General features: G+C 51.0%; 1 protein-coding gene across 3 annotated transcripts in view; it reads left to right on the forward strand.

The window, feature by feature from the left end:
* Window positions 1–24,115, forward strand: part of arhgef25b (Rho guanine nucleotide exchange factor (GEF) 25b) — a 66,008-nt gene extending 41,893 nt beyond the window's left edge. For all 3 annotated transcript variants that reach the window (XM_028798659.2, XM_028798661.2, XM_051925376.1), the window contains 15 exons: window positions 11,570–11,880; window positions 11,958–12,041; window positions 13,945–14,054; window positions 14,142–14,208; window positions 15,763–15,866; window positions 16,059–16,128; window positions 19,384–19,473; window positions 22,151–22,243; window positions 22,315–22,365; window positions 22,448–22,525; window positions 22,609–22,800; window positions 22,890–23,070; window positions 23,149–23,357; window positions 23,434–23,529; window positions 23,608–24,115. In XM_028798659.2, coding sequence (XP_028654492.1) covers window positions 11,570–11,880; window positions 11,958–12,041; window positions 13,945–14,054; window positions 14,142–14,208; window positions 15,763–15,866; window positions 16,059–16,128; window positions 19,384–19,473; window positions 22,151–22,243; window positions 22,315–22,365; window positions 22,448–22,525; window positions 22,609–22,800; window positions 22,890–23,070; window positions 23,149–23,357; window positions 23,434–23,529; window positions 23,608–23,712 — 1,841 coding nt within the window. In that variant the 3' untranslated portion in view covers window positions 23,713–24,115. The remainder of the gene's footprint in view (window positions 1–11,569; window positions 11,881–11,957; window positions 12,042–13,944; window positions 14,055–14,141; window positions 14,209–15,762; window positions 15,867–16,058; window positions 16,129–19,383; window positions 19,474–22,150; window positions 22,244–22,314; window positions 22,366–22,447; window positions 22,526–22,608; window positions 22,801–22,889; window positions 23,071–23,148; window positions 23,358–23,433; window positions 23,530–23,607) is intronic.
* Window positions 24,116–24,665: the final 550 nt, after the last annotated feature.

Below are 24,665 nucleotides of genomic sequence, written 5' to 3' on the forward strand. Positions count from 1 at the left end.
GATCTATTGTGCCAAGCCTCTGGCCTGTTCCTCCTTTAATTATTCCAGACCACCCCAAGGCCTCATCAATTTGAAACCACCCCACCCCCCCACTCTTCGTTTAGGGGGCTAAAGACCCTGATGCCATTAAAACTAAACTAAATATCCCTGGCTCTATGGCACCCAGCAGGGACTGTGCGGTTGGGCATTCCCAGAGGAGGTGTGCCAGCCTTTCCTTGTGTTAGGTGCACCACGGGCAATGCCCGTATCTCCACAAGCCCCTAGTGTCCTAGTGGAGCTGGCTGACCACCCATGTTAGGTTGGCGTTACCCCAGAACACCGACTCTGTTGTGGCTGGGGAGGGGGGGGCTTCAATGGGTTCCACCTGGTCCTTGGCTCTGATCAGTTTCTATTTTGTCTTTGCCCCCAACCCGGCAGTGCAGTTGGTGCCCCCCAATGAACCAGCTGTCGTTTGAGTAGAAAAGTGGAGTGCCCGGTTGCAAGTGGGGGGGGGGGGGTCCACTTGTCCCAGGAAAGGCATTAGAGCCTGTCACTTGCATTTTGTTGCACCCAGGGAAACCAAACTCTGCCAGTCCACATAACTAAGAGTGGGGCAGTCCTGGGGGTCTCTGGCCCACTGCTGCTGGAAATCAGAGGGCAGTGAAAGCACTTCGGGCACTTCAGGGGTGAGTGACATGGCATAGCTCATGTTTTGGGCCACTGATGGGGGGGGGGGTGTTCATGGACGCCTAGGAGAATCAGCACACTAGAAGAGGGCATCACTGAGGGGAGAAAGCACCACCTGAAATGTTGTCTTTGGCCCCCCTACCAGTCCAGCTGATGCCCTCCAATGAACCAGCTGATGTTTGAGCAGAACAGTGGAGGGTCCCAGTTGTAAGGGCAGGGAGTACCCCACCTGTCCAAGGCATGGGCCACTGAGTTACTTTGTGAAGTTGTGGACCCCCTAACCACAGCATCGCCCTTCTGGTTCCTTAGCCGGGCCTGACCACCAACCCCTCTAATGAGATAGACAAAACAAATCTAAGACTCCCAAATTAAAGCTCCTGCCCTTACTATCTGCCTGATGGGCATTTCAAGTGACCCCTGAGGGACAGGGCATGCCACTCGCCTAGTTTAAGAATTCTTTTCGTATGCCAGTCCAGGCTGGGCACTCCACAAGTAGCCTTCATACACCACTGATCCAGTTCTGGGTCCTTCTGCACTAAACTCCCTCTTTTCAAAGCTTCTGAGTGCCATCCTGCTCTGGCACCGCCCTTGCCCACCCTGTACAATTATTTTCGTAAAATTCTGGCCTTTCAGCAAACACGATTTAGCTTTGTGGCATACAGGTTGGCACAGCACTGGACACACAGAAGGTCCTTGTCAGGCACAACATGACCAGCACTCTGCATTAAGCTTAAGACAGCTGGTGATGAAGACTTGGAGGTAGTGGGGGGAGGTAGGTGGGGGGTGCTTGGGGGGGGGGTGTCTTTTTGAAAAAGTAAGGAGTAGCTTTAAAACTTGGCACCCAAACTTCGTTGCACCCAGGGAAATCAAAATGTGCCCAGTCCACACGACACCCACTGAAGCACAGTCAGCAGTATAGGGGGTCCCCACACGGAGCTCTCCGGCCCACTGCTGGTGGAATTCCGAGGGCTCTCATTGAGAAGGAACTGCAGTGAAAGCTCCGCCTTTTGCCCTGCGGGCACTTGGCAGGGGGGTGGAGGGTGCTGAGCGACAAATATTTTCGTTAGGAAATGGATGCAATATTAGTAAGCGAGTGGTCTGGTGGTCCTGGGGGCGGGGGGGGGGGGGGGGGGGGGGGCGGAGACTAACCGTCATCTCTCCACTCTCTCTCTCTCAGATTACTGGCTCACTCTGACTGTTATTACTGGCAGCCTGCAGGGGGAGCCGTGAGCGCCTTGCCTTCTCCTATTAGGGCACCGCCAAAGCCGTGCCACGTGTGCCGATGCTTTTCAGGAGTGGGCGCCTGGCCGCTCCTTGTTTTCCTGCGCTGTTCTCGGTGGCGGCCTCGGGTTACACGCTATATATAGATCTTGGCTCGTCTCCGGGCCCGCGAGGGAGGCCGGGGTGGGTGCAAGCGAGCGACTGAGCGAGTGAGTGTGCGAGTCAGTAACTTGATACCGGCAGGGAGCTGGGGATGCTTTTAGTCTTCTGAGCAGCAGTCACCCCCCCCCCCTCCTCCTCCTCCTCCTCGTCCTCCTCCGGCCCTGCCAGGAAAATTGGAAACAGGCGCATCTTCCATGGAAAATGTTTGTCTTTCTGTTGGTGTCTCCTGGCAGGCCCGCGGCCCGTCTCACTCCTCTCCTGATGGTGGCCAAACAGGTCTTCTGATTGGGCAGACCACTTGTGAAGAAATCGATATGTGACACGACTGTCCCCTCACAGAAACTGGGTGACGCTTGAGGGAGGGACGAGCACAGGGAGAGAGACACTTGATGTATATGGGAGGAGGGGAGGTTCAAACGAGAGGAAGAAAAGGATGCTGGGAAGTCTGTCAGTGTGCCAGCTGTGAAGACAGCGATCGTGTCCTGGCGCTCGGCGTGGGGGGGTCTCGGTTCCAATTCTGCACACCACCAAGTGTGACCTTTCCACGGTCTTGTGCGTCGCTCTCTGAAACAACCCGGCCAATTGGAATAGTTCCTGGAACCCCCCCAAGACGACCCAAACCACCCATTTCCATGCATTCTCCGCTTAATTTCATCTCCATCACCGTTTAGGGTGGCACTTACTGATGAGAAGGATGGGCGGACCCCCTGCTTGGTGCTGATAAGCGCCTAATTACCCCCAGTCCTTCTACAAGCGAGCGGAATTGAGTTGGCTTCCTGAGCTTAACATCACATCGACATCGCAAGATTCTCCACTGGCATGGACGTCCTTTAGATCGCAGGTTATGGTCACTTTGAGGGTGGTCAGCTCAAGGAATGGGTTGGGGATTCGAGGTGCCAGTCAGACGCTGTCGCTTTCTAAAATCTTCACATCGCCGTTAATTTGGGGACATGGCGCCCAAACATCACAAATTTGATAAAGTCGACCTCAACTTGTAATCCTGAAAACAAGCACTGGCTGGCATTAGAGCCTGGCACTTGCACCCAAGGAAACCAAACTCTGCCAGTTCCACATAAATAAGAGCGGGGCAGTCCAGGGGGTCTCTGGCCTACTGCTGCTGGAAATCAGAGGGCACTCATTGAACATGAAGTTCAACTAAGGGGGCGAATGACATGGCATGGCTCATGTTTTGGGCCACTAATGGGGGGGGGGGGGTGGTTCATGGATGCCTAGGAGCATCAGCATACTGGAAGGGGGCAGGCGCATCGCTGAAGGATGAAATGTTGTATTTGGCCCCCCTAACAGTCTAGTTGGTGCCCCCCTGACGAACCAGTTGATATTGAAATGTCCCAGTTGTAAGGGCAGAGGGTGCCCAACTTGTTCCAGGAATAGGCCACTGGGTTCCTTCATGAAGTTGTGGACCCCCTAACCGTGGCATCACCCTTAACTGGGACATACCAACAACCCCTCTAATGAGATAGACAAAACAGACCTAAGGCTCTCCAATTAAAGCTCCTGCCCTTGCCATCTGCTTGATGGGCATTTCAAGTGACCACCGAGGAACATGCCTAGTTTAAGAATTATTTTTGTATGCCAGTTCAGGCAGGGGACCCCACAAGTAGCTTTCATACACAACTGGTCCAGTTCTGGGTCCTTCTGCACTATAAATCTCATCCTTTCAAAGCTTCTGAGTGCCATCCTGCTCTGGCATCTCCCTTGCCCAACCTGTATGATTATTTTCAGAACATTCTGGCTTTTCAGCAAACATGGTTTAGCTTTGTGGCATACAGGGTGGCACAATAGCAGAGATACAGACATAACATGACCAGGTGATGAAGACTTGGAGGTGTGTGGGCTTGGGGGTCTTTAATGTTATAAATTTCAGGCGGTTTGAAAAAGTAAGCTGCAGCTTTACAGCCTGGCATTTGCACTTTATGCACCCAGGGAAACCAAACTCTGCCAGCCCACATAATTAAGAGCGGGGCAGTCCTGAGGGTCTCTGGACTACTGCTGCTGGAAAATAGGGGGCACTCACTGAACATGAAGTGCAGTGAAAGCTTGCTTTTATCCCAGCGGGCACTTCAGGGGTGAGTGACATGGCATGACTCATATTTAGGGCCACTAATGGGGGGGGGGTCATGGATGCCTAGGAGAATCAGTACAATAGAAGGTAGCGGGGGCATCGCTGAAAGCGGAAGGCACCACCTGAAATGTTGTCTTTGGCCCCCCTACCAGTCTAGTTAGTGCCCCCCTGATGAACCAGTTCACGTTTGAATACAACAGTGATGTGTCCCATTTGTAAGAGTAGGGGGTGCCCCACTTGTTCCAGGAATGGGCCACTGGGTTCTTTTGTGAAATTGTGGACACCCTAACCATGGCATGACCCCCCTGGTGCCTTAGCCAGGACAGACCACCTACCCCTCTGATGAGATGGATAAAACAGACCTAAGGCTCCCCAATTAAACCTCCTGCCCTTGCCATCTGTCTGATGGGCACTTCAAGTAACCACTGTGCCACACACCAAGTTTAAGAATTCTCTTTGTATGCCACACCAAGCTGGGCACTCCACAAGAAGACTTCATACAACATTGGTCCAGTTCTGGGTCCTTCTGCACTAAACCCCCTCCTTTCAAAGCTTCTGTGTGCCATCCTGCACTGGTACCTCCCTTGCCCATTCTGTAACATTCTGGCCTTTCAGCAAACACAGTTTAGCTTTGTGGCATACAGGGTGGCACAGCAGCAGAAATGCAGAAGATCCTGGTCAGGCACAACATGACCAGGTGATTAAAACTAGGAAGTGACAGGGGGGCTTGGGGGTCTTTAATGTTATAAATTTAAAGCTGTTTGAAAAAGTGAGCAGCAGCTTTAGAGCCTGGCACTTGCACTTTGTTCCACCCAGGAAAACCAAAACCTGCCAGTCCACATTACTAAGAGTGGGGCAGTCCTGGGGATCTCTGGCCCACTGCTGCTGGAAATCAGAGGGCACTCACTGAACATGAAGTGCAGAGAAAGGTCCGCCTTTAGCCCAGCTGGCACTTCAGGGGTGAGTGACATGGCAGGGCTCATATTTGGGGACACTAATGGAGTTGAAGAGTCGGCTTTGGGGTCATGAAAACCTAGGAGAATCAGCACACTGGTAAGGGGGTGGGGGCATCACTGATGACAGAAGACCCCCAAAAATGAGAAACGGCAGTTGTCATGCAAAACATGAGGCATCATGGGAAGGTTTAAGGGGGCTTCTGTTGTTTATCCCAGTTGTGAGATCAAAGTGTGGATAGGACAGGAGAAGAGGGGTTGATGCTGAACTTCATGTTGAAGGGGATGTGTGTGGAGCGGGGAGGGGGGGGGCATCTGGGGGGATTTCAGAGTTTGTCACTCGTCCGTCCTTCAGATTTTCTCATCTAACCACATGTGACGTCTATGGCATTGTGTTCTTTCAGCCATCACCACATCTCAAAGCTCCAAGCTGCTTCTTCTCATTAACATTGGCTGGAAAGGACAGAATGGAGAGCACGAGGTGGGGGCGACTGACCAGACCACCCTAACCCAACTATCTTTATCTCACTCTGAAACAATGAAAGGGACCCCCACCGGCCTTTAGGTCTCGTATTCTCCACTAAATGAGAATTATGGGTACTCGTCCTTTCTGCTGTTTATTATTGACTTGCGGACAACTGGCCACATGACCCTCTGAAATGAGGGGGGGGGGGGGGGCATATTGATTATGTTGATTAGATAAAATGTTATCAATTAATCCTGGGGGAAATTCACATGCATAGAACAATAGAAATATGAAAAATAAGAAGGCTGCCAATCAATCAATCAATCAATCAATCATATAAGCTTAACAAGTACATTGGCAGGAAGTGCTGAATTGCCTGATAGCGGTGGGCAGTTGAGACCCCCAGTGTTGCTTCTTAACCCTCCATGGTGGGATGAGCCCGTGGCTACAAGTTCTCCACGAGAGAGTAGAGCGCCTCCTGGAGGAGATTTTTCATAATGCCTTCTAGTTTCTCTCCCATCCTGTTTTTTCCACAGCAGCGTCCAGTGTGTCCAGGGTTGGCCCTGTGGGGGCTTTTCCTGATTCTCAAGTGAGACCCCAGCATAGAACACGTCACACACGGGCTGCTATGGACTGGTAGAACATCTTCACACATTTAAAGCCCTGAGACTCCTTTGCATGTCCAGTCTGGTGGTCCTTGCATTGCAGCTGTGCACCACTTTCCCCCTGATTGGTGGTCTCAGAAGCTCCTTGGCACATCTGAAGTCCACCACCAGTTCTCCTTGCCTTGCTGATGTTGAGTTGCAGGTTGTTGTCCCAGCACAACAAGACAAGCCTCATTCACAAAGACTCACCTCCATTATTAATGCCACCTATGATGGACGAGTCTTCTGCAGGTGCCAAGCGCTGCCATTGTGCTGGACGTCTGCTGTGTAGAGGGGTGAACAAGAAGGGCAGCAGGACTGCCTCCACCATGACCCACCGCCATTTCTGACACCCGGCCTCACAAGTTGTTCTATATTGGTCAGGTGGTCCATGGTCCAGGTGATTGTGGGGGCATCCAGATGAGACAGATGGGCATTAAAGGTACTGGAAGTGCCAGTGGTGTAGGAGTGGACTCTGTGGACCCTGGAGATCCACGTGCCCTCCACACTTCTGTGTGTGTCTCATACTCAACCTGCAGAGAATTGAGATGGTCTGTGATCAGTCTGTGGCCAGTCATCCAGTCCAGTCTGGTGGTCCTTGCATTGCAGCTCTGCAGCACTTTCCCCTGATTGGTGGTCTCAGAAGCTTCTTGGCACAACTGAAGTCCACCACCAGCTCTTCTTGCCTTGCTGATGTTGAGTTGCAGGTTGTTGTCTCTGCACAACAAGACAAGCCTCATTCACAAAAATTCACCTTCATTATTAATGCCACCTATGATGGACGAGTCTTCTTCAGGTGCCAAGTGCTGGCATTGTGCTGGAAGTCTGCTGTGTAGTGGGGTGAACAAGAAGGACAGCAGAACTGCCTCCACCATGACCCACCACCGTTTCTGACATCTGCTTTTGTGTATTGGTCAGGTGGTCCATGGTCCAGGTGATTTTGGGGGCATCCAGATGAGACAGATGGGCATTAGCACTGGACTCTGTGGGCCCTGGAGATCCACGTGCCCTCCACACTTCTGTGTGTCTCGTGCTCAAGCTGTAGAGGATTGAGATGGTCTGTGACCAGTCTGTGGCCAGTCATCCAGTCCAGTCTGGTGGTCCTTGCATTGCAGCTCTACACCACTTCCCCCTGGTTGGTGATCAGAAGCTCCTTGGCACATCTGAAGTCCACCACCTACTCTTCATGCCTTGGTGATGTTGACTGCACCACAAGGCAAGACTCATAGATGAAGACTCGCCTCCATTATTAATGCCACCTATGATGGACGAGTCGTTGTGCTGGAAGTCCGCTGTGTAGAGGGGTGAACAAGAAGGGCAGCAGGACCGTCTCCACCGTGACACAGCACCCTTTCTGACACCCAGCCTCACAAGCTGCTGTCTGTTTAGTCAGGTGGTCCATGGTCCATGAGATTGTGGGGGCATCGAGATGAGGCAGAATGGCATTAAAGGTACTGGAAATGCCAGTGATGTAGGAGTGGACTCTGTGGACCTTGGAGACCCGCGTACCCTCCACACTTCTGTGTGTCTCGTAATGAAGCTACAGTGTGGGTCAGAGATCTTTAACATCCAGCATCTCAAGGGTCTTCATGATGGGCGAAGTGGGAGCAACTGCTCTGAGATCCTCACAATCCTTGGAATGCCCTTTTGTTGGCACTGGGAGCATTCAGGGTATTTTTCCCTCATCTTCGGGAACCTTCTTCAGGGAAGTGGAAGTTTCACCCCAAGAACGTCCATTCCTTTGAGTCCTTATAGTGTTCACCTCGAGGTGGTCCGCTCAGGCCAGTAGGCGGAGATGGGGTCTCTTTGGTTTTCCTAAACTCCTTCCATTGCTGTTTGTTATGGTTTGGCGGCTTTCCTGAGGCACGGCGCGTGTTTGGGCTGCTGATGGAGTTGAACGTTTTAGGAAACGCATGCAGAGAACGAGCGAGTGGCACAGTAGAAGGTCACAGAGACGTCCCTGAAGGCACCACCTGAAATGACGAGCAGCAGGCATCACAGCAAACTTGGGGGGGGGGGGAGGGGGTTAGGGTCCCCATGTATCTTGAATTCAGTCCAGTCGACAGTGGACAAGTGGAAATGGCAAACAAAGACAGGAATCTGACACAAGCGCTCGATGAAGACCCCCACCCGAGGGGGCTCATCCTTCAGGACTCTCCCATGGCGACTGTTTGCCACGTCTACTGTACGGCGTCACTTCCTCTCGGATGCCTCCATTTTAGAAAAGTTGTCACTGCATGCTCAAAGGTGACAAAGGGGGCTTGAGGTGACAGACAGAAGGACACAACTGACCCACCCTCCCCACCTGGTGGCCGTTCCCCTCAGACCAAGTCCTTTTCCTGTTTTGTCTACGATAGCAGGAAGCTGTGGGGACCGCCACATCCGCAGGCTGATTGCTTGTCCTCACTGAGGGGTCTGTGAAAATCTCCTCTCCAGCAAAGCAAACCTCCATGTGATGTGCACTCATAATGGCTGCTGCCGGGGTTTCGTGCCAGGGTCTGCGGGCACACACCACTGGCATTGATCGTGGGCCAAGGAAAGAGGAAATCAGTAGGCACTAGTAAGCAAACAGGAGGGGGCGACATACGCAGCGGGCAAGGGTGGGCATTATCAAAGGTTGTGGAATGGCCTGGCAGGGATTGGCATCTGTGTTAATGCCAGGGGTGACTGATCAAGACAGAGTATCTATACCAACCTTAGAGAGAATTGGTATTATTATTGATGCCAGTTAGAATGAAAAAGAGTGGGCATCAATAACAACATTACAGAAAACTAGCATTAGTGGGCAGTGCCAGAGATGATGGTGTGATCTGGCAGAGACTGGCAGCAGTATTAATGTCAAGGGTGACTGATCAAGAGCGATTATCTATACCAACTTTACAGGGAATTGATATTATTACAGATGCTAGTTAGAATGGAAAAGAGTGGCCATCAATAACAAAGTTACAGAAAACAGACAGGAGTGGGCAGTGCCAAACATGAACCAGAGAAGGTATTGTGTGTTTTTTAGAACAGGCAAGAGTTGGTATTATCAAAGGGTGTGGAATGACCTGGCAGGGGCTGGCATTGGTGTAAAGAAGAAAAGACTTTAGGAAGAATTGGTATTCATTTAAATGCCACGAGGAGAATGGAAATGTGTAGGAATCAATAGGCATATTATAGAAAGCAGGCAGGAGTGGGCAATGCCAAAGACGAAAAAATGATCTGGGAGAAAGTGGCATTGGTGTTACTGCTAGGGGTGATTGATCAAGAGAGAGTATCTATACCAACTTTAGAGAGAATTAGTATTATTATTGATGCAAGTTAGAATGGAAAAGAGTGGGCATCAATAACAACATTGCAGAAAACTAGCATTAGTGGGCAGTGCCAAAGATGATGGTGTGATCTGGCAGAGACTGCCATCATTATTAATGTCAGGGGTTAATGATCAAGAGCGATTACCTATACCAACATTAGAGGGAATTGGTATTATTACAGATGCCAGTTAGAATGGAAAAGAGTGGGCATCAAAAACAACATTACAGAAAACAGACAGGAGTGGGCAGTGCCAAAGATGAACCAGAGAGCGTAGTGTATGTTTTTTAGAACAGGCAAGAGTGGGCATTACCAAAGGTTGTGGAATGACCTGGCAGGAATTGGCATCTGTGTTAATGCCAGGGGTGACTGATCAAGACAGAGTATCTATATCAACCTTAGAGAGAATTGGTATTATTATTGATGCAAGTTATAATGGAAATGAGTGGGCATCAATAACAACATTACAGAAAACTAACATTAGTGGGTAGTGCCAAAGATGATGGTGTGATCTTGCAGAAACTGCCATCAGTATTAATGTCAGGGGTGACTGATCAAGAGCGATTATCTATACCAACTTTACAGGGAATTAGTATTATTACAGATGCCAGTTAGAATGGAAAAGAGAGGGCATCAATAACATTACAGAAAACAGACTGGAGTGGGCAGTGCCAAAGATGAACCAGAGGGGGTATTAAGTGTGTTTTATTAGAACAAGCAAAAGTGGGCATTATCAAAGGTTGTGGAATGACCTGGCAGAGATTGGCATCAGTGTTAAGGAGAACAGACTTTAAGGAGAATTGGAATTCATATACAGTAGATGCCAGGGGGAGAATGGAAAAAGTACAGGAATCAATAGGCATATTACAGAGAACAGGCAGGAGTGGGCAATGCCAAAGACGAAAAAATGATCTGGGAGAAAGTGGCATTGCTGTTACTGCTAGGGGTGATTGATCAAGAGGAGTATCTATACCAATATTACATGGAATTGGAAATTTTACAGATGCCATCTAGGATGGTAAAGATTTGGCATCAATAATAATGTTACATAAAACAGGCAAGAGTGGGCCGTGCCAAAGCTGAACCAGAGATGGTATTGTGTGTTTTTTAGAACAGGCAAGAGTGGGCATTATCAAAGGTTGTGGAATGACCTGGCAGGGATTGGCATCGGTGTTAATGTCAGGGGTGACTGATCAAGAGAGAGTATCTATACCAACCTTAGAGAGAATTAGTATTATTATGGATGCCAGTTAGAATTGGAAAGGGAGGGCATCAATAACAACATTACAGAAAACAGGCATTAGTGGACAGTGTCAAAGATGATGGCGTGGTCTGGCAGAGACTGGCATCAGTATTAATGTCAGGGGTGAATGATCAAGAGGGAGTATCTCTACTGACTTTAGAGAGAATTGCTATTATTATAGATGCCAGTTAGAATGGAAAAGAGAGGGCATCAACAACAACATTACAAAAAACAGGCAGGAGTGGGCAGTGCAAAAGATGAACCAGAGAGGGTATTAAGTGTATGTTTTTAAGAACAGGCAGGAGTTGGCATTGCAGAAGATTATCTGGCTTCAGCACTAATATCAGGGTGACTGGTCAAGAGGGAGGACCAGGGCAGACTTTAGAGAGAATTGGTATTAAAATCTATGCCAAGACAAGAATGGAAAATAACAATAGGGCATCAATAGGCACATTACCAGGAATGCCAATGCCAGATTCGTTGAGGAGGAAATGGTGTGAATGCCCACGTGTTACAATTAGCTGTGACCCATGTCTGTGCTAAGACCAGGGATGGTGGGTATAAGGTACAAATGAAAGGAGCTGGCATCAGCAGGCACATTGAGGAGAGAAGGTGGAAGTTATTGTTTGCTCCAAAGGGCTTGGAGAACCTCTAACATGTCATGTTGAACTTGGCTGGCACCCCAGATAAAAGTGGGCAAGCAAGTTAACTCTTTGCTAGCCCTCCCGAAATCGACTCATCAAGTCCAGATCTTGTCCTCAGCTTCTTTCACTGCCAGCCCGTTCCTGGCACACTACCCATGGCCCACTAATGCTTCTTGTCCTTTTTTGCCTACAGAGTCATACTCAGTGGCCGGGAGTGATGGCAGCATCTCCACGTCAGTTGCCTCCATCCAGCCGCAGCCCTCCAGCAGCTCAGCGCCCAGCTCGCCCGGGTCCCGCCGCTCCGTCAGCACGCTCAAGAAGTGGCTCACAAATCCGGTGCGCAAGCTGAGTGTTGGCAGTGCCGCCAAGGTGGAACGGCAGGTGCGCCGCTTGGAGAGCAAGCCCAAAAGGAAGAGTGTGGACGAGGGCCGGAAGAGTGTGGAGCTGGTTGCCCCCGGGCATCAGGAGGAAGCAGTTGCCATAATTCCTGATGCCAAAGAGCTAGTAAGTCCTACCCATAGTGGACTGTATGCCACCCAGATGTGACCACTGAGCTAATGACCACCACTTTTTCCTCGCAGACCTCTGGGGGCCTTGCAGACATCGGTGACTGCTGGGACGAGTCCGAGCACCAGGAGGTGGAGAGCCTGGACCTCCAGATGCAGGTAAAGGCCACTCAGTGCCACCAGCCAACCCAGTGGGTTCAGTGTGCCAATGGCACAACCAAAGAATGAGGGCATCACATAATTGGGAAGGTGTTAACACAAACAAACCCTGCCCATGTGCAGGTTGGCATCTGGAGAGGTGATTAAAAGGTTTCACCATCTCATGTGCCCGCCTTGCGAACTTGCCCTTTCTGCTTGTGTTCTGAGCAAGAGACAAGACAGAGTATGGAGGCTGCCACGTGGCACCCAGCAAGAACGTCAGGAGTACCAATGCGCCAACAAGGATTACACAGGGGGTGTTGTCAAAATTTCCACGTAGGCGGCCACCTCCATGTTCTTCACGTGTTCTTCAGGTGATCAGTGCCACCCATCTCCGCACCACCCCCCCTCGCCCAGCTGTCTTTGAGAAGAAGCACATGACACTCGTCTCAGCAATTCATTCTCACGTCGGGCTCCTTAATCACATTTTCACCTACACAGCTGGTTGCTCTGCTAATCTGCAGTCTCCATGGCAACCATGCCAGCAGGAATGCTCTTTTTCATATCCCCCCCCCCACCGCCCCACCTCAATCTGTCACAGAGCGCAAAGGCTTCTGACGTCACAACCTTGGGTGTCCCTCTACAGAGATCCTGTGACTCAGCAAAAACCCCGCTGGCCACCAGCAGGATGGAAATCCTGAGAGTAAGCGAGTGCGTGCCATGGGACATCACCTGACTGGGCACCCCAGGCTCCTGGATCTCCCTCTGAGAGCTCCTGAATTAAAATCCTTGGAATCATCAAAGCACTGCTGGGGTCCCTGATTTGATTTAGCCAACACCTCGGGGTGCCACCTGTTTGGGCACCCTGAAGTTCCTGGAATTCCCCCATCCATTGATTCAGCAATCTGACTGAAAGTTCTGTGACACAGCGGGCACCTGCCTGGCATATGAAATTTTATAACTCATACAGTACCCTTTAGGTGTCACTTGACTAGAAATTCTCGACTCAGTGGGTATCCTGCTGCTGGGTACCCTAACTGGCCTTGGTGTGCACTCGCTTTTGGGGCACCTGACTGGGAGTCCTTAATGTCTTCTGTTTCAGCAATGAGCCGCCAAGTGTCACTGGCTGCCAATCTGTGGATAGGCACACGCTACGCATTCCACATACCAGGGTGTCACCTGACTGGCATCTGCTACCTGGAAACTGCCACTCATAAAGCAGCCATTGAGTGTCCCTTGACTTAGTGGGTGTTCCTGAATTGAGATCTTGTTGCTCGGTGTCCCAGCTTGACTCAGAGACACCCCACCTCCCCCCCCCCCCCATCTGGGCATCCTGAATTTCTGGGGGGTTCCCACTGGGCATTTCTGAATTAAAATCCTTTGACGTATCAAGAACTTGAATGGGGGCCCGAACTGAGCTGAGCCATCACCCACTGGGTGTCACCTGACTAGAAATGATGTCACTCCATGAGAAGTCACCACGTGGCGCCACCAAGTGGGTATCACTGAACTAAGAATGGATATACCCAACAGCTGTCACTCACACTCTCTGCTGCCCTTGAACCCGGGGCCATGGGATTGCAGAACAATCGTCTTAGTCATTTAAGGTAAAGCAGAACTTCTCTGACAAAAGTGCCAAGCTGGGCTACTAACTGCCAGGTGCCACTTTGCAGGAGCGGGCACTCTCTCTCTCTCACTCTCTCTCTGCCTTGTTATCTTGTTACACTCGCCCCATGATACATGCCAGGGGTCCCAATATTCAGTTCTTATGATTTGGGTTGGCACCCGGTGGGTGTCGGTTGACTGGATGGTCTGGGAGTCTTGAATGAGCCCATGCCTCTGGTGCCATTTGAAGTGGGTGATTGGCTGCATCCAGTTTTTGCTGGGCAGTAATTGTGTCCCTCACGTGTCCCTCTGCCTGCAGGTCCCTCCTCTCAGCCCCACAGAGAAGCCCCCTGATGGTGACACCTGCAGCCATTCGTCAGATGTGGCCGACACTGAGGAGGAACGTAGGAGTGCCTTAGAGAAGAGCATGTAAGTTGCCACCAGCTGTTCGCTGTCGTAACCCCCCACCCAAAGGGGGCTGCCGTTTTCATGGTCTTTTGCTCTCCCCCCCCCCAGGTATGTCCTCAAGGAGCTCTTAGAGACGGAGAGGATGTACGTCAACGACCTGAGTCTCATTGTGGAGGTAGGCCCCCCCGCGCTTCACCGGCTGATGGTATATTGTGTCTCATCTTACACGACGCCGACGAAGGGGAGGGACTACATGTGCCATCTGATAGGGGCCACTTGGCAAGGTTGAGGGCACTCTGAGGGATAAACTGGAGGTGGGCCACATGGGCTCGCTAACTTCATATTAGGAGGGCATTGAGATACCAGCGAGGGTGGCACATTGGGGTCACATAGGGGGACTGTTTGAGGGTCACACTAGGGTCAGTGGCTATAGAAAGGTCAACAGCTGAATTATCGTAGCCAAAAGAAGAAGAGCCTGCCAGGGGGGTCTCTGTGTGAGCGTTCTAAGAAGGTCACAGGACATGGGTTACGTGATGTCTACACGGCAAAAACCTGGAAAGGCGCTATATAAAAGCCAACAGCTTACAGGGTCTGGCATGTGGACCCCACAGGGTCCCATGGGGTCACACGGAGATCAGAGTCACACAGGGCTCAGTGGCTACACAAAGGTCACCAGCTCAGCCACAGACGTGGTGAACCCTAACAGGGGTCTAAAATATTGGGGTCTGAGACGGGCTGCACAGGGTCACTGCTTTGCACAGGGGGTCTTGCTGTATGTGACTTTGTGTCTCCACTTTCACGACGCTAATGAAGGGGGCTACGTGATGGTCAGGCTGAAGGGGGGCATTGAGACGCCAGTGAGGGATGCACATTGGGGTCTCATGAAGGATGACTACACTGTGAGGGTCTCACGGGGTGAAAGAATGTACTTGTCTCGGGGGGTACGTGAGGGTCATCGGCTGTGTCCCATTGGGAAAGCTTGGTAAGGGGGATATAGAAAGGCAAAACCTAAAAGGGTCTGGAAGTCCGGCCTGTTTGGGGGTCTGAAGCGAGTCGCGTAGGTCAAATGGAAAAAACATGGGGGGGTCACACAATGGTCATTGGACTGGAAAGGCTACCTGAGTCTGACTGAGTGGCCGAAACCGAAAGCATCTAACAGAAGGGTCTCTGTGGCGTGGGGGGGGAGGGGGGTCTGACATGCAGTCGCAGTGGTTTAGCTTATGTCCCTCTCTGTGGGGGGGGGGGGTCACTCAAGCGACACTGGTAGGCTGCTCTGTCCCATTTTATGCATTGTGTCCTGTTTATGGCAATGTGTCCCATTAATTTAATGACCCCCCCCCCCCCTCCCCGGACCCTCTCGCTATTCTATTTAATTAAAGGATCACGAAACTCCCACTCAAGTGTTCTTCAGTTTAATGTGGGGTCTCTGCGTCTTCCCCACTTGTTGGAATTATGAGCTGTGTCCCGTTCTGGAATGAGGAGAATCTGCTCGGACCGAGTCAGTGGCCTAGTAAGGCGCTATATAAAGGGTCTAACATATGAAGGGGTTTGAGATGGAGGAGGACTGCCACAGGGCCACACAGGGTGTCATGGGGTCACATGATAGGTGTCGGGGACAGGGGGTACCCACCTTGAACGTCACACAGATGGTTTGCCCGTTCCAGTCACCTCGGCTGGGCCACCTCACCTTTGCCCCTCACTCTCCCTCCCTTTGTCTGCCTTCTTCCAGGGCTACATGGCCACCATGAACTCAAAGGGAGTCCCAGAAGACATGAAGGGAAAGGACAAGATCGTCTTTGGGAACATTCACCAAATCTACGACTGGCACAAAGAGTGAGTCCCACCGTCCGCTGAACGGGAAAGGAGCGACGCAGAACGAAAAGGCTGGGTGCCATGCACTGGCGGAGCTGGGTGCCACTTCTGACCATGAGCTCTTGGTGCTGATACCCCACCCTACCCAAACCCCCTGCCCATTCCGCCATGTGCCACGTGCCCACCACTCATTCCACTTTTGCCCCTTTTCAGTTATTTTTTAGGGGAGCTGGAGAAGTGCGTTCATGAGCCGGAGAGACTTGCTGACCTCTTCATAAAACACGTAAGTTTCTGCCGCCTCTTTGTGTGTGTTTACACCTAGCACTATAGGCACTGTGGGCACTGTGGGCACTGTACCCCCCCCCCCCCCCCCCACCACCACCTTAGGACCGAATACACTCACAGACTGCAGAGAGCTGTATAAGATGGCATCCTCAACTTCACTCAACTGTGGCCATTGTGTGCAAACGTCTGCACTCTTGTTAGCTGGCACACATTTAGACCACTCTCGGGCTGGGGGGGGTGTTTAATAGTGTCTTTTGTCACCTTACTAAGTGACATTCAGTCTCCCCTCTTCTGGGGGGACTACCTAGAATTGTGGGCACATGTCCAGTTTGTCTGTTCCAGCACCATATTCTGCTGCTTAGTCTGCCCAGAGAGACTTGGCACGCCTCCCCCCTCTTTTGGGAACTAAATGATATTATATAGCGCCTTTCCACACCCGTTCACGTTCACGTTATGCTTTAGCATTGTCCATCAGTGAAGGAGGGCACTACACTGCTCAGCCATTAGGTGGCGCCACTGCACCCCAGCCTGCAGGCTGTCTACAAACCGGCAGTCACTGGAAACTGAGTGGCCATCACTGATTGGTTCACACTGGCTCCGCCTCACTGTATGCAAATTCAGAAGTCAGACACACTGAAAGGCTCCTTTTCTTTGATTCTTTTTTCAGACTTTTTTTCTCCTATTTTTAATTATATACTTTTATTTCGATCTTCACTTTAACATCACCCCATTCATACCGACATTTTCTTTTGTCTGTAAAAATTTACTAAAAAAAGCCTGAAAGGGTGACAAAAATGGCATTTGGTTTTGTGAGGTGACACCACAACAATGTGTGGAACAAAAGAACTCCAGTGCCTTCTTCTGATTGGCTGCCTAGCTGCACCATGCTAATTAAATTCTACACCTTACGTGGGGCCCCCTCATGGGCGGGGCTAAGTGTCACAGGTGTCACTTTGCTTCAAATGGCTCATTTAAAGTTGAACACCCATCTACTTTGGGCCGAGTCCTGATTCTAAGGGATGGCTCAGCGGCATGAAGTTGGCCATCTTGGAAATTGCCGGAAGGTTGTTGGCATCAGGATGCCAAAGCTCAGTAGTGCAGCTTCCCCCAAAAGAGGAGGGGCACAAACATTCCTGCCTTTTATGAGGTTCTGATGGGGACTTATTCTTGAGAGACACTAGGGGGTGGCACAGACACCACTTCAGGTTCCCTTAAAAGTGTCAGTCACTGCTGCAGTTTTCAATGATGGCATGATGACAACACTTCTGGGCATCTGAAGGGCATCAAGAGGAAGGCAAGTGAGGAGCTTTCACTAGGACTGTGCTTTCAAGGAGCTATAAAAGGGAACAAGCAGGACTGCCAAATGGTCAGGGTCACACCCGGGCTTACTGACACAGAATACAGTCCCGTTGTGAGGAACCCCCGACCCATCACCATGTGTCCTAGACTTGTGTTTGCCAACCTTCCTGTGTCAAAACGTTGTGTAATTCACTGTAGTGTTGTTATAAGTGCGTGAACACTGGGCTTGAGCGCCATGAAAGGCGCTATATAAGAAAGAAGTGAGCTGAGCTCAGGTCAGTCCAACTGCATTAAGTACGGCAAGGTGGGGGGGGGGTCGGCAGCTGAAGGCACTCACAGTAGGGGGTCACTTTGTGTGCCCTGAACTCAGATCCTGGTGCGGTCCTGACCAGAGCCCACCTGTTAAGCCGGGTACAGTGGCTTGGTTTTACAAAAGCAGTTGTGAAAGGCACTATATAAAATAAAACTGACTGGAGGCTTCTCTTACTGGGCAAGTGTTAGTGATTTACTCAATCGGTCTTCATTTAAACAGATAGATAGATAGATAGATAGATAGATAGATAGATAGATAGATAGATAGATAGATAGATAGATAGATAGATAGATATCCATCCATCCATTTGCCAACCCGCTGAATCCGAACACAGGGTCACAGGGGTCTGCTGGAGCCAATCCCAGCCAACACAGGGCACAAGGCAGGAAACAATCCTGGGCAGGGTGCCAACCCACCACAGGACACACACAAACACACCCACACACCAAGCACACACTAGGGCCAATTTAGAATCGCCAATCCACCTAACCTGCATGTCTTTGGACTGTGGGAGGAAACCGGAGCGCCCGGAGGAAACCCACGCAGACACGGGGAGAACATGCAAACTCCATGCAGGGAGGACCCAGGAATCGAACCCAGGTCCCCAGATCTCCCAACTGCGAGGCAGCAGCGCTACCCACTGCGCCACCGTGCCGCCCGATAGATAGATATGAAAGGAGCTATATGATAGATAGATAGATAGATAGATAGATAGATAGATAGATAGATAGATAGATATGTATAAGGCACTATATAATAGATAGATAGATAGATAGATAGATAGATAGATAGATAGATAGATAGATAGATAGATAGATAGATAGATATGTATAAGGCACTATATAATAGATAGAAAGATAGATAGATAGATAGATAGATAGATAGATAGATAGATAGATAGATAGATAGATAGATAGATAGATAGATAGATAGGTATAAGGCACTATATAATAGATAGATAGATAGATAGATAGATAGATAGATAGATAGATAGATAGATAGATAGATAGATAGATAGATGTGAATGGCACTTTAACACTAAGAGAGACATTTTTGCCTTTTTTCAAATAAATAAACACTACTGTATATATAGTGCCTTTCACATCACTGGCAGACAAGGACACAGTTTAAAATTACCAGTTAAGACCAAACAAATTCAAATGACACTGAAGTGACTGGGCTCTGTGGGGGCTGTGGGTATTTCCAGTGCCAGTGACCTGGTTTACTGAACCCATTCATGGCGCTATATGAAAACCTCATGGATGTCCCGCTTCTGTGCCCAGGGAGTCGTTGTGTGAAGGATGTTGGATTTCTCCCGGCTTCTAACTTCTGTGAAGGTGGCCAGTAGCTGTGTGGAGGGCACAGTGGTGGCACTGCCACATGTTTTCATTGGAGATTTTTTTCCTTTCCTCTGTCGCGGCTGCCAGCACAGACACAATGGCTCCAGTAGCGCCCCCTAGCTGGAGAGCTTGAGCACATCCAGTTGTCTGAAAGATCAACATGGACCCGAGGGATTTCTGTCCAGGGCTTCTGCCTCCGGGCCTGGCTGGTGATGCTCCCTGTCGTCCTCCCTGCTGGGGTGCCAGGCGTGGCAGGGCACGAGCTTGGCACCCCTGACTTGACTGTCCTTGTATGTTGCAGGAGCGCCGGCTGCACATGTACGTGGTCTACTGTCAGAACAAGCCCAAGTCCGAGCACATCGTTTCCGAGTACATCGAAACCTACTTTGAAGTAAGTGCGCCAGCGGCCGCCGCCCGCCCACCCTCCCGCCAGCTGCTGCTGCTGCATTGTGTTCATTTTTCAAATTCCTAGAAACAATCAAAAAGGCAAGGAAAACAGACAAATGAACGGCGCGGCGGACATTGGGAACTTCCTGTTTATTAGTGGCAGGAAGCAGGGTCTGAGGACACAGCAGTTGGCTAAAGTCAGACCCTCAGACCACTGTCAGCCCTGCCAGCTACACTCAGGCCTGGCCTTCCACCTTATGCCCCAGCACTCAAGGTGGGTGCAATGGGCATCTCCTCTATTGCAATTGGCACAGTAGAGGGGCTCAGGGAAGATGCAAATGGTTACAATGCCTCAGCTAGAAGACCACCTGAGCAAATATGGCCTGGCGGCTATCTGCCTGATATAAATGTGACACCAAAGGTGTAGTGCAGGGTTCATGCCATCCTTGAAGTGATATGCTAAGTGGGCATATTGTTTGGACTGAATGGTATTCTTGCTTTGTGTGTGTGATAGCAAAGGGTAGGCATGAATCTAATGGTTAACTGGGACACTGGGGAAAAGTGAGGTGCCACTGCAGGGTGAGTCTGGGGACAAAAGGAATGAGGTGGCACATCTGGGGCAGTGAAGTGGAAGGATGAGGTAAAGGTCCTATAAGAAAGTGTGCACTCCAGTGCCAGTGTGGCATTGGGGACTGAAGTGACACCCCAGATTTAATGTGACATCTAGGGGAATGATAGCAGGGTAACTGTGCCACCTGGAAGTGTGGAGCGGCACTCTAGGTTAAATGTAAAACTGTAGGAATTGTATTGCCATTCCAGGGCAACCGGGGAGGGGGGAGGGGGGGGGTCTGTGTGAGGTGGCATTTCAAGTTAAGTGAGATGACTTTTCAGGGCAACTGTGGTGTATGTAGAGTGAGGGGGCACACCAGGGTAATTATGCCACCTGGAGAGGTGATGTTATACTGGTAAGTGTGGCATCAGGAGATCTGAGGTGGCACTCCAAGGGTAAGTGTGGTATCAAGGGGTGAGGTGGTGTGATGTCCCGAATTTAGTATCAGGGACAGTGAGGTGGAATTCCAGGATAAGTGTAGTATCAAGGGGTGAAATAAGTGTTGCATCTGGAGATTTGAGATGGCACTCCGGGGTACCTGTGGTTTTGGAAGAGTGATGTAGCCTTTATATTATATTAATTATAATGCATGGAGAGGTGGCACTTCAGAGTCAGTCTGGCATCCATGAGTGTTCTAGGCACTCCAAAGTATGTGAGGTGGCACATTACGGTATATGGGCTTTAAATAGAGTGAGCTGGCACCCCAAGGTAATCATGGCATTTGGAGAAGTAAGGTGTTGCTCAAAAGTAAGTGTGGCATGAGGCGAACTGATGTGGCACTCCAAGGTTATTGAGATGGCACTCCAGGGTAAGTGTAATGTTGAAAGAATGATGTAATATTCTAGGTGGAAAGGTAAAGTGGTCCTCTAAAGTAAGTGGGATATCAAAAGAACTGAACTGACACTCCAGGGTTGGTTTGGCATCCATGGCATCTGGGGGAGTGTAGTGGAACAGTGAGGTGAGTGCTCTAGGAGAACATGTGAGGTGACACTTTGAAATGCGCTTGGCATCAGGGAGAGTGAGGTGACACTTCAGGGCAGGTATGCCATCATGGGATAGTGAGATGGTCTTCCAGGGTAATCATGGCATCTGGAAGGCACAGGTGTACTTCATGGTAAGTGTGGCATCAGGAAACCTGAGGTGCCACTCCAGGGTAACTGTGGCTTTAGGGGAGCGAGGTGGTACTTCAGGGTAACGGTGAAATCTTCAGGAGTGAGGAAGTCTGGCAAGGTAAGTGTGGCATCAGGGCAAGTGAGGTGGCAATCCAGTGGACCTGTGGTGTTGAAGGAGTGATGTAGCCTTCCAGGTGAAGAGGTAAGGTAGTCTTCCAAAGTAAGTGTGACACCAAAAGAATTGAGACAGCACTCTGGGATCCATCTGGCATCCTTGGCATCTAGAGGAGAGAAGTGTAACAATGAGGTGAGCATCCTATGCGAAAGTGTGATCTGGCAGTCTAAAATATGTTTGGCATCACCAAGAGTGAAGTGGCACTTTAAGGCAAGTGTGCCATCTACTGGAGTGAGATGATATTCCAGGGTAAATGGGCTGTTAGCAGAGTGACCTGGCACTCCAGGTTAATCATGGCATCTACAGGGGTCAGGTGATACTCCAGTGTAAATGTGGTATCAGGATCACTGAGGTGGCACTCCAGGATAACTGTGGCATTAGGGGAGTGTAGCAGTGCGGTGAGCTAAGTGTGGCATCAGGGCAACGAGGTATCAGGGGGAGTGAGAGTGAAATAGCACTCCTCGCTAAGTATGTCATTGAAGGAATTAGGAGATGCCACTTGGTATGAGTGAAATCAAAGGGTGTCTGGGGGCACTGTTGGTGAAAGGTGGCATTAAATGCATTGAGTACTTTGGGTACCAACGCCATTGCAGTGAGTGAGCTGGGTTAGTGTGAGGGGTTGGCTTTCTGTGACATTACGGCTAATGCCATTGGCTATGTGTCATCAAGTGAAAGGACTTCAGACTGCTGGGCACATGAGCTGGGTAGCTGATCATGGGTGGCACAGGGCAATGTGGAATTGCCGCTGGTTACATGTGACTGACCCCTGACTGCTCTCGTGCAGGAGCTGAAGCAGCAGCTGGGCCATCGCCTGCAGCTCAACGACCTCCTCATCAAACCCGTGCAGAGGATCATGAAGTACCAACTGTTGCTCAAGGTGAGTGTGGCACAGGATAGCATGCCAAGCATGCCAAGGATCCTCTCACCCACTCTTCTCTCTTTGCACAGGATTTCCTGAAGTACTACACAAAGGCTGCCGAGGACACAACTCAGTTAGAGGTAAGGGAGGGCATGAATTGGGCACGACAAGGGTGGCACGCCCAGCACCGTGCCACTCGGACTTTCTCTGTTCTTTTCCTAGAAAGCAGTGGAAGTGATGTGCTTTGTGCCAAAACGCTGCAATGACATGATCAATCTGGGCCGCCTGCAGGGATTTGAGGTGACTGAGGGGTGCGTGCGGGGCTTGGTGTTTGTGATGCCACCCGGGAGGACCCCTTGGTGATGGCTGCCTCCTCTGTTCAGGGAAAAATCACCGCTCAGGGAAAGCTGCTGCAGCAGGACACGTTCAGCGTCATGGAGCAGGACTGCGGCTTCCTGTCGCGCGCCAGAGAGAGGCGGGTCTTCCTCTTTGAGCAGATTGTCATCTTCAGCGAGCCAATCGACAAGAAGAAGGGCTTCTCGCTGCCAGGCTACAACTTCAAGAGCAGCATTAAGGTAGGGCAATGGCACCGATGGCACCGGCCCACTCTGGGAAGCGCCACATCCTGGCATAGCGAGTAACCCTGCTGCTGCGCCCCCTACAGGTGAGCTGTCTGGGCCTGGAGGACTCCGCCGACGGGGACCCGTGTCGCTTTGTCCTGACATCCCGGGGTGCCGACGGATCCCTCCAGCGCTTTGTGCTGCAGGCCCGCAACCCCGAGATCCGGCAGGCCTGGGTGTCCGAAGTCGGCCACATCCTGGAGACGCAGAAGGACTTCCTGAATGGTACGCCCAAGCCCATTAACCACTATACTTACCCAGCAGGAGCTCACCGTACTTACTGTGCCCGCTTGCCCTCCTCAGCCCTACAGTCCCCAATTGAGTACATCCGGCGTGAGAGCAAGTCCAACAGCCTGGGCAGGGGCATGCGGCCCCCCGTCATCGCCCCCAGCCCTGTGCGGCCGCGCTCTTCTGCCTCCATGGACAGGAGTCACCCGCCCAACCTGCGCTCCTACAATGCCTCGCTACCAAGCCTGTACCTGCCATGCCAAAGTGCCCATGACCCGCAGGTGGTGAGTTGGGTGGGCGGGGCACGAGGGGCTGCCCACTGCATGAAGTCCTGTTCATCTGTGCTTTGCTTCTTTGCAGGTCACTCTGGTGGACCCCCAGCTGAGCCCCCACATGTTGTCTCCACAGCACATCCATCTGGACCTGGGTAGTGAGATCCTGAGCAACGGCCTGCAGGTAGTGGACGGGCTGGTGGGGGCTTTATATAGCGCCTTGCATGTCCCTGAGTATCTGCTCCCTATCTTATCAATGCAGAGATCACCAGAGGTGTCGGGCGAGAAGCACACGGCCATGGAGGGCAAGCTGGACTCGAGCCTGAACTCCTGCAGCCTGGCGCAGCCGGAGGATGCCCAGCTGTGAGCCCACCAGGGCCACCAGGCCGCCTTTCTTTATCCTCATGCACTCTGTAATCCTGCGCCGCACGGACTGGGGGGTCCAAACCCGAAGCTGCTGCGCGCACAATGTGGATTCGACAATCAGGAGTGGGATGGCTTGGACATTGATGTGCCAGTGGTGGGGGTGGGGGCTCGGTGGTCCGACCTCCTCCTCCTCCTCCTCCTTCTCCTCCTCCTCCTCTTCCTCGTCCTCCTCCTTCCCCTCCACGCCCCTTTACCATATGCATGTTGAGATGCTCCATCGGCAGGGGGACAAGTGCAGTGCCTTCCGCCAGGCTGGGGGGCCACCTGCCATCCTTACGAACGCTTATGCAATGCGATCTGCCATTTCTTTCTGTATTTGAATTTTTATAAATTTTCAGTGCCCATCTCTTGTGCCCACCATCTCTTCCTCACTGTAGAGGCCTGTGGGCTTGGGGAAAGGGGATATATTGACCAGGGCACTTTGTTGGCATAGTAATGACAACACATAAACCCAAATGCCAAGAGAATTCATCCACCTGTTATTTGTGCCCACCTGACCCCGCCAGTACATTACAGGGATGTGACCAGCCTGCATGTATTAATAATGGAAACCCAGCTGGAGATTACAGAAAGGGGGGTCTGCCATTGTGTAAAGTGCCTTGGAGTGCCAATGCCATTCAAGAGCAGTGTGGACAAGCAGGCAAATCCTGTAAAACATGAACAGGGTGGCACACCTCCAAGCAGGAATGCCCAGACCTCCCTCATCACCCCATCCTGCTTGGTCTCTCCTACCTTAAGGGGGCGCCTTTGAGCTCCTCTGGTCTCCTGTGAGGAAATTCAAAAAGAAACATACAAGGAGATGATGGGTGCCAACCTGGGCATGATGGACTGTCAGGTAACTGCCCAGTTTATATACTGTAGTGCCTTTCAATATGGTCACCATCATTATTCATT

This window comes from Erpetoichthys calabaricus, chromosome 3 (genome assembly GCF_900747795.2).
Source record: "Erpetoichthys calabaricus chromosome 3, fErpCal1.3, whole genome shotgun sequence".
Lineage (NCBI taxonomy): Eukaryota > Metazoa > Chordata > Cladistia > Polypteriformes > Polypteridae > Erpetoichthys > Erpetoichthys calabaricus.